The sequence below is a fragment of the Haemaphysalis longicornis genome, unplaced genomic scaffold (assembly GCF_048455015.1).
Source record: "Haemaphysalis longicornis isolate Haplotype H1 unplaced genomic scaffold, Haemaphysalis longicornis Haplotype H1 scaffold_13, whole genome shotgun sequence".
NCBI lineage: Eukaryota > Metazoa > Arthropoda > Arachnida > Ixodida > Ixodidae > Haemaphysalis > Haemaphysalis longicornis.
The window spans coordinates 5624860-5647360 of NW_027526233.1; the positions used below are offsets into that span (position 1 = coordinate 5624860).

The 22501-nt window shown below is 48.3% G+C and overlaps 1 protein-coding gene across 1 annotated transcript in view; it reads left to right on the forward strand.

Moving 5' to 3' along the window:
• Positions 1–22501, forward strand: part of LOC144164221 (replication protein A 70 kDa DNA-binding subunit-like) — a 120116-nt gene that overhangs the window by 30895 nt on the left and 66720 nt on the right. The window contains exon 3 of the mRNA XM_077694735.1: positions 10792–10960. Coding sequence (XP_077550861.1) covers positions 10792–10960 — 169 coding nt within the window. The remainder of the gene's footprint in view (positions 1–10791; positions 10961–22501) is intronic.

Below are 22501 nucleotides of genomic sequence, written 5' to 3' on the forward strand. Positions count from 1 at the left end.
TAGTCAAACCATTGCAGGAAAGTGATGTCTAGCGTGCACTAGAAATATGAATTGTATACGGTAAAGATACTTTGTAAAGATACTTTGGAGAACTGAACATAGTTAAGTGTAATTCGTTGCCAAACTCACCGCTCGCACATTTCAAAGGGAAAGGTGCCATGGATCTGGGATGGAGTAAAGCGGAGTACAAAACTTCAAGCTCTGCACAATGCAAGCTTTGGCCCTCACCATTAGCTGCGCAAAAAATTTCTTGCATTCCACTAAATAACTACAGCAATAGCTCCTGAAAGATTTTCGATGAGTAGCCAAGCTGCACGTGTTCATTTATTGAAATACGTAGCGCTGCTCGCGCATTTATTATTTACGCGTCAATGTTCCGTAAGAGACACTGCCCTGTCTAGCATGTGGGGTATTGATGTGCTGCGTCCTATACCATCCTATTCGATATTGCCGCGAACCATACATTTGGTTTGTTTGTTTATGTTTGTTTTAGCTGCCCGGTCGCGCCCGGCTGTGTTATCAGTGTGCCAAGTGAAGCGCTTGTTCCATTCTTTATTTATTTCTATGCCGCACGGGTTATCTCATTTGATAGGGAGAGTGTTTCGCCTTAGCGTCACTAGCCTAGAATAATCTTGTTTGATATACAGTGTTTTCGACGTAGTTCGACGGTTCCAGAAACACTCGCTCCGAAAGATAAATACCCGCACAGCTGACGCCGCGGCATTCGATTAGCCGACACACACCTGCGCACGTCACTTTTTTGGCTGCTGATTCACCACCCGTGTATTTTTTTGAGTTGTTAGGGGAGAACAAGTTCGCTCCAGTCAACCTGTTCTTCTTTCAAGCCAACTGCGTCATCTTTGGCTTCATACACATAGCCTGTCCCTGGTGAGTACAACAGGGTACACAGTCGAAGACCAGGCCAACACACTTGCCCAACACTTTCAACATGTTTAACTGCATGAACTGAGGGCTTCTCTGAGCACAAGCCCTCAGCTCGAGGCCAGACAACATCACATATACAATGATGCAACACCTACACGCAAACACTATTTTAACACTGCTCCACCTATGCAGCAAGATATGGCTTTTTAGGCACATTCCAAGGTCATGGCGAGAGGTCATAGTTGTGGCTTTCCTGAAGGAGGGAAAGGACCCGTCGTTCCCGTCAAGTTACCGTTTCATCGCCCTGAGAAAATGGTTAACAGGAGACGTTTGTACTTTTCGGAGTACAATGGTCTTCTCGAGAGCTACCAGGCAGGCCGGGCGATCCACGAACTACCATCTCGTCAAACTTTACATGTACATCAAGGATGCCTTCGTGCATAAACAGTTTTGAGTAACAGTGTTTTTCGATATCGAGAACGCCTATGAAACCGCTTGGTGTTATGGCATGCTTAGTGACGAAGTCAATTGGTGCTTTGGGCAAGTAGTCGAACATCCTATATCCAGTTATATGTCGGATAAAACCTCATGTGACAGTTGTTAAAGGGACATTGAAGTGATTTGCAAACATTGCGGGATTACTAGCGCAAAGTGAAGTCCGGAGTCCATAGGAAATGTTTAGACGACACTAAGCGCATTTGCGCGAATTTATTTATAAGAAAAATCAATTCGAAAATCCTGTCCTCCTCTGTGCATCCTCGCCCATTTTCGGTGGCGTTTTCGTGTGACGTCAGAAGGAGATGACTTGGCTTGACTGCGCCAAGCCAAGGCGCACGGCTCGCCGACCTTCCGGCCCAGTCAGTCCGCCCAGCGTTCAGTCCGCCGGCCGCCGACGGGTCGTCGCAATTCGTTCGCTCAGTTGAAACGAAGCTACGACACGTTTGTGAATAGAATAATGTGCCTTTCTTTACTCTGGTAATTTGTACACTTTATCTAGCTACAAGTCCACGTCGCTCCACACAAGCGCTGCACAAGCGCACATGTTACACGCTTCGCTGACTGGTACGCTAGCAGGAAAATCTAAGGCCACTTGAAGGCGGGAGAATAGTCAGCCAAGTCCATATAGGTACTAAGGAAATAAAATCAACTGAAACTTTTACCGTACAGCGTAAAACTATGGAGCAGGAAGCACTTTTTTGCGCTGGGTGAACAAGCACAGTGGTCAGCAGCACGACTACGCATCTGCGAACGTTTTTCCGTCTAAGAAATGCAATTGCTAGACGTGATATATTCTGGAAATTTGGGGAACGCTTACTGCACGAGCGCTACAAAACAGCCACCTAAGCTGCTTGAAATGCTAAAGCCAAATAAAAGTGTAGACTTGTTATTCGTTATATACTTTGTATTTCCCGTGCACGGCGGCAGCGCTCTCCCGTGGCCGAGTGGCCTGGGGCGCTATACTCGGAAACAAGTTACGAGCGGCAATAGCTCATGTGCGGTATCAGTCTGCCTCAGCGACGGACCCGGATGTCAACGGGCGCGCGCGCTTTGAAAGGACATTGATATGAATGCGTGATATCGTCTGCCTTTGCTCGCGTAGTTTGTTTGTCGTCGCTGCAGTCGTTTATAAGCATATTGAGTAAAAAAAAAAGCGAGACGGCTCATGCCATGTTCAAAACATTCACAAGAACGCACTACCTGCCCCCCGCGGAGTAACATCCGGCTGCGGTGATTAAGCACAGAGGTAACTTCCGTTGCCGTTTTTAAGTTGTTCCCGGGTATAGGTTTGTTATTTTGAAAGTCGCAATTTCGAATCCCCGAGGGTACTTTTTCTTGCAAAGCAGTACATGTCTGACCCCCCTGGTTTTCATTCCGGTGCCATCGATTTACTCGGCGTAGCTCCGGGGCTCCTCCTCACCACCGCTGACACCTTTTTCACAACTATTTTCCCCCTCGCCTCCACCGATGCCCCTTTGGCATCGGTGGAGGCGACTGCGCTGTTAGCTGCGCAGTCGGTAGCTAACGGCGGTGTGGGGTTATCAGATGATTGCAAAAATAAACAGAAGCATGGATATGCGTAAAAAATGCACTGATGATTACTACACTCCCTAATATAAAATTTGTGCGCAGTGCGAGCTGCAGTCATCTCGGTCTCGGCGCATTTCTGTTGCGTCTCAGAAGGTGTTCCCGTGACCAGCGAACGTACGGCGGCGTGCGCTACTCTACTGCTACCGCAGTGTTACCTCTACTGCTACCTCGCAGTCACGTGGTTCGGATTAGCCCTGCACAGGGGAGCAGCGAGCATGTTGTTGCATATCGCGTTTTAACCTCCCGCGCATACGTCACGTGGTTTGGATTAGCGGAGAATGGAACAGCGACTGGGGAAGTATCAGGGGAAGGGCACTCCTTGGTGACAACACATTAAACCTGTGTGAGGGAAAGGCAGTGAGAGAGATGACGCCGTAGCCGCACGTGTCGTGCTTTTCGCTGGACGCTCCTTTCCGTTTTAAATGCAGAGCATTTCAGTAACTCACGGTGTCACCCGCGCTGTCCCGTCGTAGTCCGCACCGTCGTTGTCCGCACCCCTCCCCTTACACTATATAGGAGAAAATACTATCCGACGCCAGGTTTCGATCCCTCGACCCTGCGGGCGGAACGCAATGTACATGCTGCTCTACCCACTGCGCCACAGAGCCGACACAGAATGGGGCACTATGAACGTGCCTTATATGAACGCGCCTTATAACGCGCCTTATAACGCGCCTTATAGCAGTTGCCACAAGTGCAACAACATTACCGTAACGCAAACTACTTAACGTAATGCGCCCCCGGAAATGCTCTGCATTTGATCGTGTCCCTTGCGAGGGGGATGTTTGACGCTACCTCTTGCAGGACCGAGTGCAACCGCCGAGAACAAGGTCCCACGAGCGGCGCGCGCGCCGTGGACTGGTCGCGCCATCTGTCAGCTGCGACGCGAACTACCATCAAGGCAGTCAGAAAACCGAACGCGCGAAATACAAACTGGGCTTTAACAAAAGAACGCTGTTTTATATAGTGTAGGGGGAGGGGTGCGGACAACGACGGTGCGGACTACGACGGACGTCAACGCGGGTGACATCGTGAGTTACTGAAATGCTCTGCATTTAAAAAACCAAGAAAACGAACTCGACACAGCCGCGCACATGCCCCTCACGGTCAAAGACACTTCCCAGGGAAAACCACGTGAAAAGTCGGACGCGCCAAAGTTTTCAGGTGCGAACACGTGCGCAGCCATCCACCGATCACGGGAACGCCGCCGGACGGCAAGACGCAGCACGTGTAGGACGAAGAAGGAACGAGAAACGGAGCTTGTAGGAATGAGCTTCTCGGCACCATCATTTCTTCACTGAATACCACACAGGACCTTACACGAGTTGCGCCAACGACATATGTTATCCCTCCCTCTCCCAACAAGACATATGCCTCTTTATCGTCAACTAACGGGGCGAAACCCACAGCTCCCCATCTCTACCCAAATGGAACGACACAGCGCCAACGAAACACGTTTATCTATGGAAGCAGCACTATGCTCGAAACTACGGTTAATCATGAGCGAATCTCAAAACCTCCTCCTGACATATCCTTGAAGGAATACTGAATTGAATTCGTCAAGTTTGTGCTGCACTGCGTAGGCTGGCTAAAATAAAGACACTGTTTATCGTTTATTCTTTCTTTCGTCGCTGCTGCGTCGCTCACTCGGGTACGCGGTCATAAATAGAGGCCGCTCCCGTGAAGCCCAGGTAACGGCTGCCAAAGGGCTTTTCCCAAAAACGACCGAAAACCTCCGTCACCGCTTCCACTCAAATTCACTTGGCCAAGTAGCTGCGAATTCTTCCCACCAGAAGAGAAACTTCCCAAGTTGGAACGCCGGCTTGAGCCCATATTTATTTTTCATCTTGCAAGGCCTTCCGAGCGACATTTTCGCCGATGTCTTTCACGCCTAAATGTGCGCCATCAGCGGTTGCCGGTTTATGCGTGCACGGTGTGCGGTTGAAAATCGGGGGCGTGCACGCAGAGCTAGGCTTCATGCCGCTACCGATGAAATGCCCATTGTGCTGTTATTTAGATGTCGAAATTACATGGCTCAATGCGGTTAGCCGGCTGTCCTCTCCAATCGAGTGGTTCTGGTGTGGGTTGATGTGTTACACAGACATCTTACACTCAAGGTAAGATGCATACGAGGGGGAAGGAAAACCGACAGCCACATGTCTGCACGCGAGAATAGAGCTCAAGGGCTTCCAGGTTTTAAGTTGTTATGGGATGGATGCACGCTGTTTCTTTGGAGGAAGAAGAGCAAGAATCGAAGCGTTGGCCCGAACACAAGCGCGAACGGGTGCAAAAACAGCGGAAAGCTGCTGGCGCCGCCGTTATCGCCTCAAGTTCAGCTCGACGAGTATAGCGTTGAATCGCTCCCGGACTAACGGCAAATTGCCCGCTTGGAACGCCGGCGTGAGCCAATTCTTCAGAGGGCTTTCAGGGGATATTTTCGATGGCGCGTGTCACTTCTAAGCACGCGCACATGACCGGTTGCCTGTTTATGCGTGCGCGAGAATAGTCCGTGCGAGAATAGTGGGAGGGAGGAGGTGAGGCGTGCACGCGCAGCTACAGCTTTTATGCCCGTACTGATGGATGGCATGTCCGTTGTACTGGTGCGAGATTTATACGTGTAAGTACAACGGGCCAAAGGGACCTGTCCGGAGTCCTTTTTGGTAAAGCGGATTGGGTTTGTGTGCTAGGCAATGTTCAGATTACCAACGCAAAACCCGTATCGTGATGTATGGACGTAAAAAATGCCATGTCACGCAGTGCGGTTGGCTGAGACGTGAAATTAGGTCATTCTCTAAAGTTATTACGACAGTTGCGGCAACAGTCTGAACCCGGCCTTACCCGACGCGGGAGGGACACAGGCAGTTCTATGTTCATCTGCAAGAACAAAGCTTGGATCCGTTAGAGGTTCATTCAGCTAACTGGGTAGGAAGTATGCTCCATCGCAAATTACGATAAACATGTTTTGTTTCGTGCACTCTGTGGACTGCGTCCAGCTTTGGAGGTTATCCTTCTTCAGAGTGGAAGGGCAGTATTTTTTTTTCGTAAGTTGATTTTTTTTTTCGTTTTCGGTCGATCTTTTCTATACTGTGGTCAGCATTTTTTGGGCCATTACGTACACTGCTCCTCGAGCGAGTTCGTAGAACGCGCGCAGACTAACACTGACGCGCTAGCGAGTTCTCGTTGGCGCGTTGTTGCCATAAGCACCGACTGCTTGCCCCCAGTGGGCACAGGCCAGAATCAACAGACCCTTGGCCTGGTGCGAACACGGTTTTTACGATACAAGCATCACTGAAGCAAGCTCCAAATATGGGGGAAAGCGCATGACATTTCAGCGTCTGCGGTGACGCGGAGGGCGTTCATCCACTGCGTAGGGCTAGGCTATTGATTGCTACGATTCGAAGCCGTCCTGTGAGGCTTACTTAGGCTTTTTACAGACGACAACATGGCAGAAGCGCGGTATGACGATTATTGAGATATCGAGACTGCCCGTCCAACGATAACGTCGGATGTCAAGCATGTTGTTTTACAAAACCGAAACCGAAACTGGTTGGAATGCTAACCCTGGACATCGTCCAATCACGGTGCATCTCCTCGTGACGTCACAGCCTTTAGTTGGTGCGGCCGCCGCAGACCGCGCATTCTTTCGGGCTTTATAAAATAATTATCGACTTATCAACCTGACAAACGATGAAAAGTGTGTTAATATGAGCCAGTCTACGCAGTGCAAGCAAAAATCGGATCTGGACAAATTCACTTCAGTGTCCCTTTAATGCACTAGTTCAAGAAAACGGCGAGCCTCAGGGCGGCGTTCTAAGCCTCACACTTCGCCTAGGAAATATAATTTTAGTTGGGAGGACACAACCACCTGCAATTTCTTATTACATGTATGTGGAGGACGTCCACATATCGTTTAAGTTAGGTAATATATCTTGGTGTATATAATATATACGCCAAGTGCAGCTTGGCGCTAACAAATGTGCTGGCTGGGCTGAGAGGAGGAGTAGGAGGAGCAGGAAGAAACATTTTATTGTGAGCCTGGTGGTGTGGGAGTGGCTCCTCAGCCCAGAAGACCATGGGACGACCGTGCTGTCTCATCCCTGGACTGTCTCAGCCCTGAGTTGCTGTGCATCCAAGCCGCGCTGGTCGTCAGGTTCTCCCACAGCTCAGGGAGGGGAAAGGAAGTGGGTAAAGGTGGGAGGGCTGGGTTGTGTGCGCACCGCAAGGTCATGTGTATGAGGGTACATAGGTTAGGGCAGAATTTACATGTGGCAGGGTATTGAGTGGGGTACATCCGATGTAGACAAGTTGGGTGAGGGACGGTGTTTGTTTGAAGCCTCCGGAGTAATACTTTTATTTTAGTAAGCTGCGGGTGAGGAGTAGGAAAATGTTGTCTTGATGGGCGGTGATGTTGGGTGATGTCTCCAAATGTGAGCAGAGGAACGAGGCTCGGTGTTTCCTGAGAGGCCTGGGAGAAGAGTTCGCAGGCTTGTATGTGGGCAAAATTTTTGCCGTTAGTGAGGAGTGTCCCGGGTCCACACAATGTCGATATTCCTGTTGGGGCGTGTTGAGCCAGGAGGTTCCGCGTAGTTGACCGTAACCGTCCGATGACGTGACGCGTGCGTGTTCCCGCCTGACGCACCCATCTGATCAAAGACTGGAGCAGCTGACCCTCCGCTGGCTACGGAATCAGTCGCGCTGGGCACTTGCTGGGCATTTCGTAGGAGCAAGCGTGCTGGAGAGGCGGCGTAAATATCTTGCGGGTATACTCTTCCGCTCCTTCGTGCTCCTGCTCCAGCCCGTCGTCATCCGTAGCATCGACGATTTTCTCGTTGAGGGCGGTGAGCTCTGGCTCTCGCTCTACGATTTAGTCGACGTGGGAGCCCAAGGTTGCCGAGTCGGGAGAGGGCTGCTGCAGCAGGTCATTCAGCTGGGTGCGAGCCCGCGTGACGCCGCTCCTGACGACGCCACGAGTCTTCCGAAGGCGGTCGATCGACGAAGACATGCGGGTGATGCTCCGAAGGGCGATTTCCCGGGTATAGATCGGCACCAGAGATGTCGCAGAAGCTAGCGCGACTCAAAGACCCTGAGCCATGACAGAGCGACCCGACCTTCTTTATTCGATGTCCTCGAACCACTTATCCTGATCATGATAATTCGCCGCGTGCCACTGCCCACTTTCCCCTCTTCATTTTAATCGGTACGTGCTCTCTTCCCGTCACTCTCAGGTACAGTTTAACGAGGTTTCACTGTAACTGGATTTCCTAAGGATAATAATGATGATGACTGGCGCAATCCCAGCGGGAGATTAAAGAACGTCTACCGAATGTGGTTGCTCGCTTGGCAGAATGTTTATTTGCGTACCGCACACGCATAGTTTTTAAGTGACGGCGTTTAAAGCAGCACTCCTGGCACTTTCTGCTTTCAGCTACTCGGCTTTGTCGTGGTTCCGAAAGTAACCTTTGCCGGTGGGTGCGGCAGAATCGGCAGAACAGCCAGAACCGCGCCCGTCGCAAAGTATGCCAAGGAATCGCGTGTTAGAGCATGTGCTTTGTAAGCGCATCGACCGTCGTATGGTACCGGGGAGATCCCCTTTTAAACATAAATACTTTTGCGATAAACATCTTCAGCGAGTGGAGCAAAGTCGACCAGTGTAAATATGTGAAAAAAAAATGTGTAATTTTATGCCCACTATGCTAGCAGTAGCTGTTTGCCAAGGTATTTTTTAAGTACACAAAGTATTGTGTTTTTTGTTATTTTACTAATTTCCCTGCAAATGAGTGGGGAATGGCCTGTTCGTTCTTAAACTCGGTGACAAGTTGAACAAATTGCCGGGTACGCTGTGTGACGCCGGTAAAACCCAAATGAGAAGGAAGCATTCCTTCCGATTTGATGGCAGTATGAACGGAAAATATGGCAGCCTTGCGTGTACAATCCACGTACACGTCGCTGATAGGAACACGTCACGAAGAGGCCGTTTAACTTCATGCACGATGAGCAACACTTAGAAATGAGTACAGCAACATGTGACAGTAAATGTCATTGTGTGCGTGTAAAAACTGTGAAATTATTTTCTCCAACAAATCATGTTGTACACTGTTGTACAACATGAATATGTTGTACACTGCTTTTCAGATCAACTCAAATTATGTATATTAGACCTCCTAAAATACCGGCTTGTACTTCAAACAGCGTCGACACGCTGGAAGAAAATTATGTCGCAGTAAAGTACTTTTCTATAGGTTGTGGTTAGCTCACATTACGGTGACTAAAACTGCCGGTTAAAGTTATGTTCGAGAGAGATCACCAGGGGCCAACGGAACGCCATATCCTAGCTTGTGACGCCTTGCACGTCTCTGGTAGCGCAGATAACTTATACAATAGGCACCTTACACTTGCCGCTTCGCTTAGATATTTGTCATTTCTCTCAGATGAGCCGTTTATTCTTCTGGACAAGGCTTGGAGAAGCCGAATCCAGTGTCACACGCTTTGGTTCTACGGTTATTCGAAGTGGTGCATAATTCAATGTCAACCGCTGTGCCTTTAAGGGTGTTATGAGTGTTACAGGGTTGAGTGAGGCGCGTTTACATATCAAGGTCATCGATACTCACACAAGTGAGTATTAAACACAAGCAAGCGGTAGTAATGAGGCTTTTCGTGTTGAAAAGATTCGTGCTCGTGTCAAACCACCTGTGGTAGCGAGAGAACACTTGACGTTTTTGTATAAAACTACTGGGTTTTAGTTAGTTCCGATATAAAAAAATTTCTATTTTGGGCAAACACCACGGAAATGTGTGAATATTGGTGATTTAAAGAAAAACTGCGTAGCGCGTGTCTCTGATTCTTTATCCAGTCCTTCTACTTTTGCGCGTACGTCACAAAGTATAGAAATATATCGCGCAAACTAAAAAGTACCATCGACCGCCGACGCATTTAAAACCTCTTAAGAAAAGCGCTAAATTTTCAATAAATTTTTGTTTGGCGGTCAGTTATTGAGGCAGAACGTTGTGACAGCATAGTCAGCACTCTATATGCACACTTATTTATTAATAATGCATTGCCCATATATTCGCAGCATGTTCTGGATAATTGGTAGCACAACAGGATTAGAGAACTTAAACTGCACCTAATAAAAAGGCATTTCGTGCATGCGGTGTACTTGAGGACAATTTTATACATATACGGGGTGTGGAGGAGCTTGGAACACAGCGAGCCCTAAATAAATGTATCACACTTTGCCACTCTATTTTAAATAAATGCAGAAATTACGTCGACACATTGCAAAACGACTACATGAGGAATTGGAATCGAATGAGCAAACTGACTCGAAAGCGTATGTTGCCGCGTGGCTGCATCGAACACCTGTGCCTGACCTATACTGACTAAACACCGAGATAAATTACTGCTCCTTCACGACATAGCGGTTCCTGCGTCTTTTGCAGTGTTTCGTTTCACAATCAGCTGATTCTGACATTCATGTTTTTTGCAAGAGTTCATCGGTCTTTGCACTCTCCAGCTGCATTGCTCAGTTTGCGGTCCCGTTGCCCGGTGCTCCTTTTGCTGAGTGAGGCCCAGGGGGTTCACGCCCATTTTATGGTGATTACACCAAGAAACAGATTCATTGTTTGTTTAGTAAGTGTATGCAGGTTGACAAAGCCCATGGACGATACTTGAACTCAAAGCCATCCACCACTTCACGTTCTGTGTTCCATATGTTTGTTCCGTGGTTAATTCGGTTTTTTATCATTTAACGGCTGTCATGGTGCCGTACGGTATAGAAAACAAGGTCGGATATTAATGATCGACCTCTGTCTTTTTAAGGTTTATGGTTCGAGCTTGGGTTTTGAGAAAAGTCGAAAGCGAAGTAACAAAAGATGGTCGGCCAGTAAAGCGGACAACGCTGTACCTGGAGGACGAGACCGGAAAAATACGCGCTGTTGGCTTCGGCGACAGAGTTGCGGCCTGTTGCGAGAAAGTGGAAGAATTGACGGTAAGTATAGCGGCGAGTGTTTTAAAATCATTTTTTCTTGTAAAATTCTTTTTGCAGACGTAGCTTCAGGCAAGAAAAATAGGTAATGGGATGTATGGCAGGCAGCTCCAAAGCTCTTCAGTGTGGGTGGATTACAATATAGGAGCGCAAGGCACTTTTCTGTAACAGCGATTTCTACTACAACTAGTATCAGAAAGATGCTGACGCACACTTGATACAAAACGTTGGGGACTTAATTGGTCATGTCAAACTTCAGAACAGGCGTTCAGTTGTGGCTTCATCAATTTAGGCCAAGGCCGCCGAGGGCCTAAAGTAGGAAAAGCAGTGTTAAGTACGTGTCTTGCGTTCTTGTCCTCTGTGTGAAGACAATACATTTATATAGGAGGCAATTACAGTAACCTCGACTCGTAAAATGCCCTCGCTTTACCATAGGGGCGCTTTTGCGCAGTTCTACGTGGTAGTAATTTCGCCATTTTGGAAAGATTATACGGATTTTGCCTACAGCTGAAGTATTTGTGAATTGAAAGTTGAAATGTTGTGGACAAAATCTTGATACTCGTACTGAGATCCGCATTGCCCTCTATTTAAAAAAATGCATATCAGACATGTTGTTAAAAATTTTAGAGGACTAAGAGGTACCTTGGCAGCTGCCTCCTACTATCACCATCATTGTAGAGTTGCATCCGCCATAAAAAGAATCACCCGCGTCCCGCGGTCGTCGCCTCGGTTCTTCAACAAAATGGTGCCGTGACCAGGATGGATAATACAGTTGAAGAGCTGAGTGAGCACCGCCCCACAACGATGACCTGAGTCACCACAACGATGGGACTAAACTGTGAGCGCTGACCACGGATCTCAGGCGGGCGTGAGTACCCAAGGATCAATTGAGGGCTCGCCAAGCGACTAACGATCAGACGCCCGCACCAACGCTACCGACTCTTAACGGACGCCTGCCGGGACCTACGAAAGAAACGGATAAGGTTTATCGCCTACCATGACTCTTCTCAGCGACCTAGAGATATTAACGACGCCAAGCATCGACATGGAGGCCGTTTGCAAACAAAGAAGCCTAATCCGGAATGACGCCACCACACTGATCAACGACATAAAATCACGGATGAATGCCGAGACATCATCAATCGGTGAGCTAATTTGCCTCAAGAAAAGCCTAATGGAAAAATATGAACTTCTGAAGCAACTGGACAGCGAGATTGAAGAACTTCTCGACTTGCATCATTTATAGAAAGAATATGAAGCCGCCTATAAATTTGAAGATATTATCCTGTTGACCAAATTTAGAATACAGTGATTGTTCCCGTAACTGGAAAAGTATTGTACCGATAACAGTGTTACAATATCCCTGAAAAAGCATGATGGTATCGTAAACGTCAACGAAACGGCTTTGGAAAACAGTCACCTTCTAACAGTCACCTTAGGCGTAGGCTTTAGTGTACCTCATATATCCGCCCCCCTTCGCGAGCATATCTCACCTACAAATCAGAATTTATCCAGAATTGTGCAGCATCCTTCCTCTTGTGAAAGTACCCACGTAAAATCAACATCACTGAACCAAAACGAACACTTGATCTTCCCAATTTCCAATACCGTCGTATCATCTCGCGTCGGCATACTTCACACTTCCTGACCACCACCTAGTATCTAACCGCCTTACAACTACAGCAATTGAACGACACACATTCAATGCCGCACGTCTCCGATGAAGTAATATTTTTTTAATGGCGAAAGCCATTGTGCCCGAGTTGAGCGAGTGTCGCCGTGCTTGAGTGATACCATGTGACTCACCCTAGCTGCACCGATCGGAACTCCGTGCCTGCCGCCTGTGTCCACGTGACTGAGCACGTGACTCACCCATCGATTCAGTTTGATTGATTCTAGGGCTTAACCCGCCGACACAACGCAGGCGATGAGGCGCGCCGTAGTAAAGGGCTTCGGATTAATTTTGACCACCTGGGGATCTTTAACGTGCGCCGAAATCTCGTATACACGGGCGTTTTTGCTGTCTGCCTCCATCAGAAAAGCGGCCGAGGCATCCGGGAATCGAACCCGCGACCCATCATTTCCAAGGGAGGCGGCGCCGCTCCCACTGCAACCACCTCGAACACTCGTTTCAGCTTCAGCCGCCGGAGTCGGACACTTGGGACATGTTCCTGGGTCCTCTGGTGCGGGTAGGTGTGAGGGCCACCCCAGCCCGAAGCCTCCTGAAAAAAATTTCTTCCACCCGGGAATGATTAAAGGGGAGAAAGCAGACACATGGGGGAATTAAGGCACGTGTGTCCCTTCTAGGAGAGATTTTACTAAAACCGACGCAACCGACTAATCGATCAATTAACCGATTGAACCCTGATTAATCAGGCGCACTGTCGCAGTTTCAAGTGCAGAGTACTTTAGGGGCTCGCCCAGAACTCACCCATTTAAAAGAACGTGCCTTGCGACCTCTGCAAACCCACACTCCCCTTGCAAGGCGGTACTTTACCACATTCGTCCCTCCCGGTACCCATCACCTATAACTGCCCCGCGTCTGCTATCCGTGCTACAGTCCCCCATTCTGTGTGGGGCTTCCTACTTGACCCTTTCCCTTTAATCACCTCTGACGAGCAGTGGGAGGGAGCGCTGGCTAGCTCTGAACGGGAGTCCAAGCCTCACTCGTGGACAGAGATGCTACTGTCGCCGCCAGACTCTCTCTCTCTCGTCGCCGTAGCTCGCTGTAACGCGTAACGGTCCAAGATGTGAAGCGACTGCCGGAATTAAGCGGCGCAGAGACATAGCGGACCCAAGTAGAGCCCGGCGTACCGTCGTAGCGGCTGCCGACAGAGGCTTCGAGAACCACGCAGTTTGTATATTAATAACCGTTCGAAACTCGTGAACCGCTGGCGCTTGTCATACGTCTCCCGTTGTTAAGCGCAAAGAAACTGCAGGTGCAGTTGAGGCAAATTATACGTAATTGACCGGCAGCCCTCGCGTTCATTTAGTTAAGAACGCCCGTTTGGCTCCATTTAGCGATGGTAAGCGAAAAAAAGTGGCAGTGCAAGAAAAAAAGTAGCAGTGGCTTAGCTTGGCTATGCCAGGGTCACGGTGGCCAGGGTCACGTAGCGTGAGCTAAGGTTATTCTTAGGTTATTCTAAGGTTTCCTGGTTGTCTAGGTTACTGATTATGGTTACTGATTATGGTTATGGTCTGATTATGGTTACTGCTGCTAAAACGTTTTTCAATTCAATTGAATCCAATCCAATCCAATCCAATCCAATCCAGTCCAGTCCAGTCCAGTCCAGTGATATCCAATCCAGTCCAGTCCAGTTCGGTTCAGTCCAGTCCAGTCCAGTCTAGTCCAGTCCAGTCACTGCTCCTCGCGCATGCGCGGCACGGCTCTCCAGGAGCCACGTGAAACGGCTATCAAGCGGCTCCTTCGCAGCGTCAGACTTGGCTACTGCGCAACGGAGGCGCACAGCTAGGCACGCGCCGCGCCAGTGCGTCTGCCGCGGCTATGACATCACTCCTCTGGAATGCGCAGACCGGCGAATGTGCAGACCCAATTTTCTACACTCCCGTACTTCAATTGGATTGGATTTCAATCCAACACAATCCAATTTAATCGAAGCCAATCCAAGTCAAGCCAATCCGATCCGATCCAAACGAATCCAATGCTGCTCCCGCTTGCGCAGAACGGCCCTTGACGGCCCACGCGAAACTGCTCAACCTCGGCCAGTGTAGCTTTGAGAACGGTGAAACCCAGCCTTAAAGACGCCAACACGAGAGAGAGCAGACAACACACACGCGTTTCACCGTTCTCCAAGTATGTACCAACAGGCCCAACACCAAACTCTTCTACCAGTGTAGCTTACGCTACAAAATGAAGGAAGCTCACACTAACGCCGGTACGCAACGTTCCCGACAATCTCGAAGGTTTAAATCCACTATTGCAGCCTATTTGCGTCTTCTTCGCTGCCGCAACGACGTTTACTCCATCATTGTTGCTAGAAGTGTGAGCTTCTTCATTTTTGTAGCGTAAGCTACACTGGCCGAGGTTGAGCAGCTTCGCGTTTGCCGTGATGGGCCGTTCTGCGCAAGCGCGAGGAACATTGGATTGGATTGGATTGGCTTGGATTGGATTGGATGGGGTTTGATTGTATTTGGATTGGATTGGATTAAAGTGGATTGTGTTGGATTGTGTTGTGTCATAGCCGCGGCAGACGCACTGGCGCCGGGGCGTGCCCAGGTGTGCGCCTCAATTGCGCAGTAGCCAAGTCACGCTGCACCGGAGCCGCTTGACAGCCATTTCGCGTGGCTCGTGAAGAACCGCGCTGAGCATGCGCGAGGAGCAGTGACTTGACAGGACTGGACTGGACTGATTGATGATGATTGTAGGTTTTAACGCGCCGACGCAACGCAGGCGATGAGGCGCGCCGTAGTGGAGGGCTCCGGATTAATTTTGACCACCTGGGGTTCTTTAACGTGCGCCGAAATCTCGTACACACGGGCGTTTTTGCTTTTCGCCTCCATCAGAAAAGCGGCCACCGCGGCCGGGAATCGAACCCGCGACCTCGTGCTCAGCAGCGCAACGCCTTAGCCACTGAGCCACCGCGGCGGGTCTGAATTGGACTGGACTGGATTGGACTGGATTGCTGAACCTTAGCTCACGCTACGTATATCTTGGCATAGCAGAGCTAAGCCACTACTAATTTGTTTGGAACAGGTAATCAGTGAACATCACCTTGGAGGGGTCCTACGCTCTGTGGTGTTTTTCTCGCGCCGCGCAAGTGCTGCCACGATTAGGGCGAACGTTGGAATTTTTTTGCCAATCTTGGCCAGTCTCTTAAAGTGGGTATGCTTGGCATGACAAACGTGCAACGGAGACGCTGCGTGGTCGTCGCAATCTTAGCCAATCTACTTAAGTGGGTATGCTTGACTTGGCTGACGTTCGCCGGGGACACTGGGCGGTCGCCGCGATTCACGCACTCACGAGTGCTCGGCATTTTCTTGTTTTTGTTTTAACTGCCGGATGGTCGCCGCATTCTATGGGCATGATTGGTTTGCAAACGTGCGCAGGGTACGCTGGGCGGTCGTGACGAGGCACGTGCACACGAGCGCTAGGCATTTTCTTGGTTTTGTTAACTGCTGGGCGGACGCCGCGAGGCCCGCACTCACGTGCGTGCACTCGGCTATTTCTTGCCATTTGTAACTGCGGAGACGAAAAATTACGATTCGCTATTGAGCTTCGCTATTCAAAAATGGCGCGTTCCAAACTGGACAGGATGGCCCCGGTGGCGCCGGCACGCGCGGGACAAAAAGCAAGCACAAAAAGAACAGAACTCACGCTGACGCTGTTTCAGGCAGGGAGTGCGCGAACACTGCGAGATCGGGAAATTTGAATTGCATTTGACAAACCTCCGTTCCACTCATCACGAGAGGAGTGAAACGGCGGCGAAGAACATGGTTGGCGGTAGCAGTGTGCGGATAACGGCGCTACTGCCCATTATGGCGAATCACTGCTGTGCACCTCGCACAGCTGTCACGTTGAGTGGAACGGCTTTAATTTTTACGCTTGCTGGACACACTCCATGAGAGCGATTGATCTCACGCTTGTCTTCTGCGGTAGTTACGTCAGGAATTGTTGAGGCGATTGCCGGGACGACCCATGCAGATTTATTTATTTATTTACTTTCACATACTGCAACCCAAGCGGGCTATCGAAGAAGTAGGTCAAGAACAGTGCAAAAAACAAGGTGAGCTCAGAAACAGCGTTATACAATAATATTCAGTGATTGTCAATTTCGTACACAAATTCATGATATGGGAGAGAACGGGTTGAGCCGGGCAGAGTGCGGGCAAAATACGGGGTAACGTTAAGGCAGTGAAAACTGCGCGTTGTGGACGGTTCAGCGAGGATGAAATAATGATTATCAGAAATTTAAGACGTCAGTGCGAGCTGATACCTGCACGAAGAAACTTCAGTGATTCGGTGTTCCGACGCACAGCTGGTGGAGTTAGCCCTAGAAATTAAGTGCATTAGTGGGTGAAATTTCTGAATCAAAGCGGATACAAAGCGAACGGCTTTCTTTTGTACAGATTTGATCTGGATTATTTCGCCTTGGTTATAGGGACCGGGCGGCCGTTGTATGGCACCACCGTCGCTTCAGCGAAGCGCCGCCCGTGGCGAACCGCTCGTCAGTGGAATGCCGGTGGCGGTCAGCGCAGCATGGTTGTGCACGGCTTTCTGTCACTCTGCTGCAGTGTGGCTTGCGAAGCGCAGATAACCACAAGGACTTTTTTTCAGATCGGTAAATCTTGAGCGTGGAGGTGACCTTTATGAGGCATGCAATGTGTGTTATTTACGCCCATACTCAGTAACTACATATTGCAGACGACGCCCAATGCGCCAAGCTAGAAATTAAGCTGGTAGTGCAAGACCGTTCCTTCGTGAAAAGGTTTCATGCTTGCGTGCAGTTTGGCTTATCGCGGAGTATATTGCAGCTAAATGCTGCTACAAAGCCGGTGTATTCAGCAGATCCAGTAATGCTGCGGGGTTGGACTTTGTCAGTTGATGACGAAACGGCGTCGTGCACAAGCGAAAGACAAATTTGGGGCGTGCATTCTAAGTTTTACGTAAAAACAAATTGTGATGAACGACGCTTCCGTAACTTCATTAACTACGGTAGAAAAGTGTTTAATTTCGCAGAAATAGATTTCTTAAAGACATCGAGAATCGTTTACAGAATAAATACCGCATGATAGTACAACGTTATTGCTTCTCGGGGAAAAGCATTGGTTTATAAGGGTTGCAATGGTTGCTGGATAGTTGAATAATGGTTTTTCAGAAATAAAATTCCTGCGGGGCTGAAGGACGAGAGACAGAAGGGTGCCATAAAAACCTGTCCTCAGTTTCTCAACTGAATGCTGCGGTCGTTTTACAAGATGCCACACGCTTGAAAAAATCATGAACTCTTCCGTTTAACTACGATGATGGTTTCCTTGGTTGCTTTCTGGATTTAAACGTCGATTAGTTGGGCTTTGAATTTGACCAGCACTCAGTTTGGTCTTTTTAACGCAGCGTCCTTGACTTTGACCATTTCTCATTCGATTTCGCACGCAGAACCCTTCGCCTTCAACTATCGTCTTCGTTAAACGGAGGGATGGATGATTTTGATGTTTAATTTTGTACTTCCATGCACTCCTCTCCAAATCCTAAGCGTGTCGGAGATGCGTCTGTGCTGGGGGACTCGGGCTGATGCACCCCCATATATATACTTGACGTTTTTGGTTTCTTCACAAGGCATTTCACGATTTTTTTAGGCGCTCGGGAAAGAATCCTTAAGCATTAAAAAACACAGGCAGACGTCCACACTGCCACATTTTTTAACTTTCGGTGCCAGCCTTTATTCCACGCAGCTCGCAAAATGGGAAGGGCAGGAGGGTTGGTTTGTTGCTTGGGCTGTTGGGCGGTTGAATAACTTTCGGTCTTGATAAAATGACCACATCAAACGTGGGAGTTCCGCTTCGGCTCTGAGGCTCCCATGCTGCCACAGTGTCGCTCATCAAAACCGAAGGCACAAAGCTCAGCGTTACAGAAAGTGTAAACTGCCACGAAATTTCCACGGTCACACGTTAATCGATCACGTACGTAAGTGCCTTTCTCTTCAAAACGCACATATCGAGGTATGCCAGCGTTAAGGATGGCGTGGAAACCGCAGTCATTGAAACAAGTGAAGATAATTTAAAGTAGGGGAAATGAATACTAATATTAATAGTTTTATTCCTACTCAGATCGCGCGGAGCCACGCGCAAAGCCCTGCATAAAACGCTCATGTCAACGTAGCCCATTCCCAAACTTAGAAGCGTCAAATAAGTTTACGTAGCCTCTAGTGCATGTAAGAATTAAGAAATGCTTACTAATAATAGTTTTATTCCTACTCAGGACGGATAGAGCCAAGCGTAGATCTCTGCAATAAGCGCTCATGTCATTGTAGCCCATGCCCAAATTTAGAAGCGCAGCCGTTATTGCATCTAAAAACCCAACACATCTGTCTAGGCTTCGTTTCACCGCACATATCCGCTCACAATACTAGCAAAACATTCAATCATGGAGGAAAGAATAGTTTACGAGGGAGCGTCACATGACTATCAGGAAGCCTAGTCATAAAAAAAATTGGCCTCGTATCTCCTCCTTTCGTTGCAAATGTCGTCAAAAGACGATAGTCTTCGTAGACAGATCGTGCAGGCAAAGTGGTCGGACGGGAGAGACAGAAATCACCTTTATTTATTGGGCTTTCGGATCCGTCGAAGGTCACGCAGCAGTCGAAGTGTTGTGTTCCGCCGCCGTGCAGAAGTGGAGATGACTCCAAGCAAAATTGGAAACGCAATCGTCAAAGCACACCTGGCAAACACCACGCACCCGTAGGCCGCTCCGTGCTTGTGAATGTCTACAGCGGCGCGTTCGAGCAAAGCCGGTCGTGGTTCCAGCGGTAAGCGTCAAGCTCGGCTCGCAGCTCGTGAAGGTGCTTCCTGAGCATGGGATCTACGTCTCGTGTCGCTTTGAACAGCGACAGTACTTCCACGATACGAGGGTGGGAGCGCAACGCTGGCGAAAAATCTCGTACGGCGCCTTCGGCAACGCCCCTCGCCTCCACCTCCACCGGCAGCCAGCCGGAGCCACTAAATGCTACCGCGGGCCTGAGAGTGGTGCATTTTACATAATTTTTTTTTCATTTTCATTTTTATTTCCCTAAAGGCCCTTGCGGGCATTACATAGGGGGGGAACAACAGATTGGCACAATGCACTCTAAGCAGCAGAAAGTAAATTTAAAAAAAAAGTGTTGAAAAAGTACACAGAAGGTTACAATAAACAGGTAAAAACCGCACACAACAAGCGTAGGTAATACACTCTCATTAACAGAACAAATGTCAAACTAAATACACGGGGTAGGTCCGATCAAAAGTAGGACCTAGGCAACAAACGAGAATAGACTATATTTTATTGCACACACTGGAACAGTTCAACAATTTCCTCGGTGAATTTTTCGTGGTTAGTAATTGTGGCAATACGCTCTGGGAGGGCACTCCATTCACTAATGGCTAAGGGTAGGAAAGAAAGGCGGTGCAGGTCCGTACGCGAAAATTCAGACTGAACTTTGTTAGGGTGGTCTACACGTGCGGAAATATGTTGGGCTGGTTTTATTCTTGAGGCAGTGAAGTTGTTAGGGTGATGGTACAGCTGATGAAAAAATGTAAGCCTGGAAATTTTGCGTCTTGTTTCGAGCGATTGAAGACCGAGATTCCTTTTTATCAACGTAATGCTAGAATGGGGCGTGTATTGTCCTGATATGAAGCGGGCGCTCTTGTTTTGCAACGATTCTATTTTCGTGGCCAAGTACGATTGGTAAGGATTCCAGATTATTCCAGCGTATTCAACTTTTGATCTTATAAAGGATGTAAATGCGAGCAGTTTGGTATCTTTATTGGCTTGACGTAAAGAACGACGAATGAAACCAAGTTTCTTGTAAGTGTCACCTAAAATTGAATCTATATGAACTTTCCAAGACAGGTTGCTTGTGAGGTGAACTCCTAAGTATTTAAACGGATTGACAGGCTCAACAATCACGCTATTCAGTGTATAAGCAAATGAAATAACTTCTTTGCGTGTGGTGAAGCGCATTAGTTTAGTTTTTTTAACATTAATGTTCATTTGCCAGTCGGAACACCACTTTTCCAATCTACACAAGTCGGTTTGAAGTTTAACACAGCTAGAATGGTTCGATACACGCCGATAAACTACACAATCATCTGCGAATAACCTAAGAGAAGAATTTATGCCAGCACAGATGTCATTTATGTAAATTAAGAAGAGAGTGGGACCAAGCACAGACCCCTGCGGAACCCCTGATTTGACTAGCTGAAACGAAGAGTGTACATCATCTATAGTAACGGCCTGTTGGCTATTTCGAAGATATTCCTTAACCCACCTAATAACATTGCGTTCTATTTTAATGTTTACCATTTTATGAATGAGGAGATTATGGGGGACACGAGCGAATGCCTTTTCAAAATCGATGAATATGGCATCCGTCTGCTCAAGTTGATGAAGGGAGTCATGAATATCAGTTGTAAGTTCAAACAGCTGGGTTTCACAAGAGCGCCCGAGCTGAAATCCGTGCTGATTCGGGTATAGAATGTTATAATTTGTCAGGTATTTCATTATTTGGGACGATAGGATATGCTCAAGAAGCTTGCATACTACGGAAGTTAAAGATATTGGCCTGTAGTTAGAGAATTCATTTTTATCCCCCGCTTTGAAGATTGGTACCACATACGCTAGTTTCCAATCCTCAGGTACACCAGTACACCAGTATCAAGAGACTGCTGGAAGATAAGTGCTAGGATTAGTGCGGAGTACTTTTTTGTAACTTTGAGTAGTTTAGTGCTTATGCCATCAGGACCTGGACTTGAATACGTTGGCAATCGCTCGATCGCTTTTATAAGTCCTTCGGAGGTAACTAGAATACAAGGCATGCTGTGCGGAAGACTAGTGAATAGGCTTTCAGAAGGTATCGGACTCTCGTCCTCAAAAACACTGCAAAAATAAGAGTTGAAGGTATTTGACACCTCTAGACAATTCGAGTGAGATTCGGAAACAAGCTGAGGCATTTCTTTTGAGGGTGGCGGAGAAAGAACTTTCCAAAATTTTTTAGGGTTTGTTTTCATGAAATTTGGTAAGTCGACATTGAAAAATCTGTCTTTGGCCTCTTCGATAAGCTTCTTGCACACTTTTGCATAATCAAGATAATCGCTCCAGTCCTTGTCTTTTTTGCTTCGCCTGGCCTTGACGTACAAGCGCTTCTTTTTATTCAAACATCGCTTTATATATGTCTTGAAAACCAAGGCCTATCAGTAGTTTCAAGAAGACATATTTTGGGGACATATTTTTCCTGTACCGATCTCAGCTTATCTCGGAACAGCAACCAGTTTTCATGTACCGAACGTAGTTTATATGTTTGTGAGAAAGATATTAGGAACTGTTCCAAGTCTCGGTTTATGTCCGCGAAATTGCTTTTAGCAAAGTCGTACACGAATTTCTTCTGGGGTACCTTCTTTTTAGATGCAGAGCATCTGATTCACTCGCCTTGTCCCTCCGGCGTCGTCGTCGTTGTTGTCGTCGGCGTTGTCCACCCCTCTGCCATTCTCCTCGCCGCGCGAGCTGCGCTCTCCGCCGCTCTCCGCCGCTCACCCCCTCTCCTCTCCGATAACGAACACTCTCTCGCGAGGGGCATTGGATTGGATTGGATTGGCTTGGCTTGGCTTGGCTTGGATTCGGTTGGATTGGATTTGGATTGGATTGGATTAAAGTGGATTGTGTTGGATTGCGTTGCGTCATAGCCGCGGCACGTTGCGTCATAGCCGCGGCAGACGCGCTGGGGCCGGCGCATGTGCAGTACTCTCTCTTCCGCGGTTTCCTCTCCTTCGGTCATCCTCTTAACTCGACCATTCATGATGCATCCTCACAGCAGCTCTTTTTAAACCGTCCATCTATTC